Source organism: Lolium perenne, chromosome 2 (genome assembly GCF_019359855.2).
Source record: "Lolium perenne isolate Kyuss_39 chromosome 2, Kyuss_2.0, whole genome shotgun sequence".
Classification (NCBI taxonomy): Eukaryota; Viridiplantae; Streptophyta; class Magnoliopsida; order Poales; family Poaceae; genus Lolium; species Lolium perenne.
This window is the reverse complement of record NC_067245.2, coordinates 2,901,001-2,905,143: the sequence shown is the minus strand read 5'-3', so window position 1 is coordinate 2,905,143 and position 4,143 is coordinate 2,901,001. Positions and strand designations below refer to the sequence as shown.

At 46.0% G+C, this 4,143-nt stretch overlaps 1 protein-coding gene across 1 annotated transcript; it reads left to right on the top strand.

Annotated features, from left to right (window-relative positions):
* The first annotated feature begins 216 nt into the window (after window positions 1-216).
* LOC127329604 (GDSL esterase/lipase EXL3) lies at window positions 217-2,740 on the top strand. Its single transcript, XM_051356095.2, has 3 exons — window positions 217-593; window positions 1,681-1,811; window positions 1,913-2,740. Exons 1-3 carry the CDS (start codon window positions 305-307, stop codon window positions 2,600-2,602), a joined length of 1,110 nt encoding a protein of 369 aa, XP_051212055.1. The 5' UTR covers window positions 217-304; the 3' UTR covers window positions 2,603-2,740.
* Window positions 2,741-4,143: the final 1,403 nt, after the last annotated feature.

Sequence of the window (4,143 nt, the reverse complement as noted above, 5' to 3'; positions counted from 1 at the left end):
CGACGTCGTACGAATTAAGAACGCCTCTACCCCAACTCTGCAGTTTGCACCTGCTAGCTAGTACACTGATATACTGGTCTGGAGTCAGCCTGCCCGTACCATTGATTGACCATGCATCAACCAGCTTCTCCATTGTGCACCATGCCTTTAAAGTAACATATCATCTCACCAGTGAACATGCATGGCATTTAGTGATATGGCTCTGGCAAACAACAAGGTTGTCTCCGGGAAGCTCCATAAATGGAGATAGCTAGCAAGCTACGAAGCAGCAGATCTGCAGGTGCAAAGCTAACCATCCACAAACATGCACACATCCATGACGAGGAGGACGGCGACGGCCGGCCAGCGGTGGGTGGTTGCAGCGGTGGTGGTGGCAGCCTTGGCGATGGCGGCGACGCCGGCTCGGTGCGGAACCCAGGGGGGAAAGAAGGTGACAGCGGTGATCGTCTTCGGTGACTCCATCATGGACCCTGGCAACAACAACGGCCTCCACACGGTCGTCAAGGCGAACCACGCGCCGTACGGCAAGGACTTCGCCGGCCATGTGGCCACCGGGCGCTTCTCCAACGGGCTCATACCCACCGACTTCATCGGTATGTAGGGAGACATTATGTGGTGTAATGTACTTTCTCCGAACCGAAGCTAAAATCTTTCTAGATTTATTGAACCTGTGATAAGTATTTAGGCTCGAAGGAAGTATTCTTTTTCTTGTCTATACCTTGCTTACTTTATATGTCCTAGGTTGGTAATTTTATTTCGCCTTTTGGGAATTTATGGACTGAGTTGTCATTTGAAACATTTTCCCATGGAGTTCAGAAAGAGGTGGTTTGTTTCCAAAATTGCTGAACTAACTTAATGCTCAATCTCGTCTAAAACCGGCAAATTTGCAGCGCAATTCATGCATCATATTGAGTTACAAGTGAAGTTGCAACTAAGAATTTCAGTTGCAAGTTGAGTTGTAATTGAGATTTTTCAATTGTAAATGGGTTATAATTTGTCTGAGAACTAAACTAATTCCTAGTCCATTGAGAATTAGTCACGCCATTTTGGTTTTTGAGGGGCTAGAAACTGAAAATCATATTCATAAGCTCGAGAAAATACACATGCTCTAAATTTCTGATTAATCAAGTACATGCTCGGAGTGTACTTTATTTCTCCATGTGATGCGAGAGTCACACATGCACCAATGGAATTGGTTAACACATATATATACCTTGATGTTGTTGCTAGGGCTAGAGTACCATAGCGGGACTTCTTTTTCTTAGTTTTTCCTTTTCTTTTTCTTTTTGTGAATGTGTGCATCTATACTATCATTAGAGTATTACATTGTTGCAGAGCTCGAAAAAAATACGTAGAGTCCTGCCTTCCGAAAAATATATAACTCCTGTAAATTTTGTTCTAAGCCAAAACGTCTAAGTTTCGCCAATTGCCATAGTTTTTTCAAACTTCAAAGGACAGTGTGGGAAATTGTAAAATTGCAAAGAAAAAAGTGTGGTAAATTGGCGAACCCCCCGTTTCTGAACTCCTTGCAAAGGTCAAATTTTGTAAAGTTTGATCGCTCATATATATGCAAAAACATATCAGCATCTCTATATCCGATCGATATTATTAGAACCATCATAAGAAATATTTTCTTTGGATTGAAATAACGTGCATTGCAACTCGTGGATTCCATTTCAGCCCAAGGCCTTAATGTGAAGCAGCTACTGCCTCCATACCTCGGCGTGCAGCACACGCCGGAGGACCTCCTCACCGGCGTCAGCTTCGCGTCCGGTGCCACCGGATTCGACCCTCTGACCCCTGTCATCGTGGTAACTACAGGCCTAACTACAACTACAAGCACCGCAATTAAGCTTCCCTTGAGCTAGTGATCATTGATCAACTGATCATGCATATTGCTCTTGGATTCCAGGGCGTGATCTCGCTGGAGCAGCAGCTGGCGTACTACGACGAGTACCGGAGCAAGCTGGTGGGCATCGCCGGCGAGGAGGAGACGAAGCGGATCATCGACGGCGCGCTGTTCGTCGTGTGCGCCGGCACGGACGACATCGCCAACACCTACTACACCACCCCGTTCCGGAGCGCCGAGTACGACGTCCCCGCCTACGTGGACCTCCTCCTTGTCGGCGTCGAGTCCTTCCTCCGCAACGTCAGCGCGCGCGGCGCCAAGCGGATTGGCTTCGTTGGGCTTCCCCCAATCGGTTGCGTGCCGTCGCAGCGGACCCTCGGCGGCGGTCCTCACCGGAGCTGCGTGCCGGAGCGCAATGCCGCCGCGCAGCTATACAACACCAAGGTCCAGGAGCTGATCCGCGAGCTCGGAAAGGACACGGCCGCGTTCCCCACCCTCGTCTACATCGACATCTACACCGTGATCCAGGACCTGGTGGAGCACGGGGAGCGATATGGGTTCACCGAGACGACGCGTGGGTGCTGCAGCACCGGGACGGTGGAGGTGGCGGTGCTGTGCGACGCGAGGTTCGCGCCCGTGTGCGATGATGTGTCTCAGCACGTCTTCTTCGATAGCTACCACCCCACGCAGCGGGCGTACAAGGTCATCGTCGACTACATCTTCGACCACTACATGCAGTTCCTGCATCTTTGAACAGTGAAGCTAGTTTGTGAGCGAGAGGCAAGTGTGCCAGCCAAGCTGGCAGTATTTATTCATTGTTAATTTGATTATTTGAGGTTGATCGGTCCGTGAGGTCAGGAACGAATATTCAGTGTGAGATGATGGAGTAACTTAAATCCATCTTCACTTGTATAATATATTGAAATATATACTTCCCCCGATCCATATTAATTGATTCCACTTTATCTAGATATAGATGTATCTAGACATGTTTGTTGATTAGATGCATCTATATCTAGATAAAGTTGAGTCAATTAATATGAATCGGAGGAAGTATGTATTTTGCACGGTGTTTGGTTCTATCAAAGATTGTTCACCGGAAATTCAATTCGGCTCCAGGGTGCATATGTTCCCTCTACCGAAAAAATATATTTCGAAGTGTTGAAAATTTCTGACAAAAATTATACATGTACATCACAACAATATAAGTGTGTTGTCAAGTTTTGCAAAAACCTAATTTTTTTTTTGTCTATGTAAAAAACCAAAAAAAAAATCTTGTGACAAGCTTTATTTTTAGCACCAAATTTTATCTTTTTTACACATACCGCACGACAAGTCGATTTTTTATGAAACGACTCTATGGACGCGAGGCACATGAAGATGTACGTGCAGATTTTTTATTTTAATTTTTTTAACATTTCAAAATATTTGTATGATCATTTTCAAAATAAAGGGAGCATTATGAGCCAAAACACCACTCCCTTTGTTCACCTGAAACATGGAGTACATAGCATATATCTCCTTTCTATTACTACTCCGTGATAAATAGGAGTTAATGGTGGTATGACTTTTCTTAGGGTCTGTTTGGTTACTGGCACTTTTTTCTTCATCTAGCGAGATCATCTCCCTGAAGTTAAGATTTACTTGGCCAATTTACAAGTCATGTTATTCATCTAGTTTGGTCGCCAACAATTTATTTTCAGCTCATTTTTCTTATAACTACAATGTAGTAGGGAATTTAGGATAGACTGGCATATTGGACCCACATCCTGCAGCGTCACTCAACTTAACAAGGTAAAATTAAATGACCGAGTTCGAAAAAATGTCAAGTAGATAGAAATCACAGATAAAAAATATCAAAGATAGCACACATCTCTTATATAGGGGACCATCTGCCATCGGGGACCATCAGCCAGCAGCGTCCCTCAACGCTAACAAGGTAAAATTAAACGGAAGAGCAAAAAAGGCAACTAGCCAGCAATATCACGGGAAAAAATTGAACTTCAATGACTTGATCTCCACCAACTCCTGGCGCGGCTGTTGGCGGCCTTAGCCTCTCACCAAAGAGAGATGAGGGAGGAGGCTGGAGCGCTGCGTCGGCCACCACCAACTCGAGGTGGTCCACAGCAGGGAGCTCCGACGGAGGAGGCTTGCCATCGTGTTGTGCCATGTCGAGAGGGGATTGAGCGACGGGGATGGAGGTGCGGGCGACGACAATAGGGAGGAACAAAGATGATGAGAGAGAGGTGGAGAGATGTGGGAACGAGCCTACTCGAATCTATCGATCGTGGAGG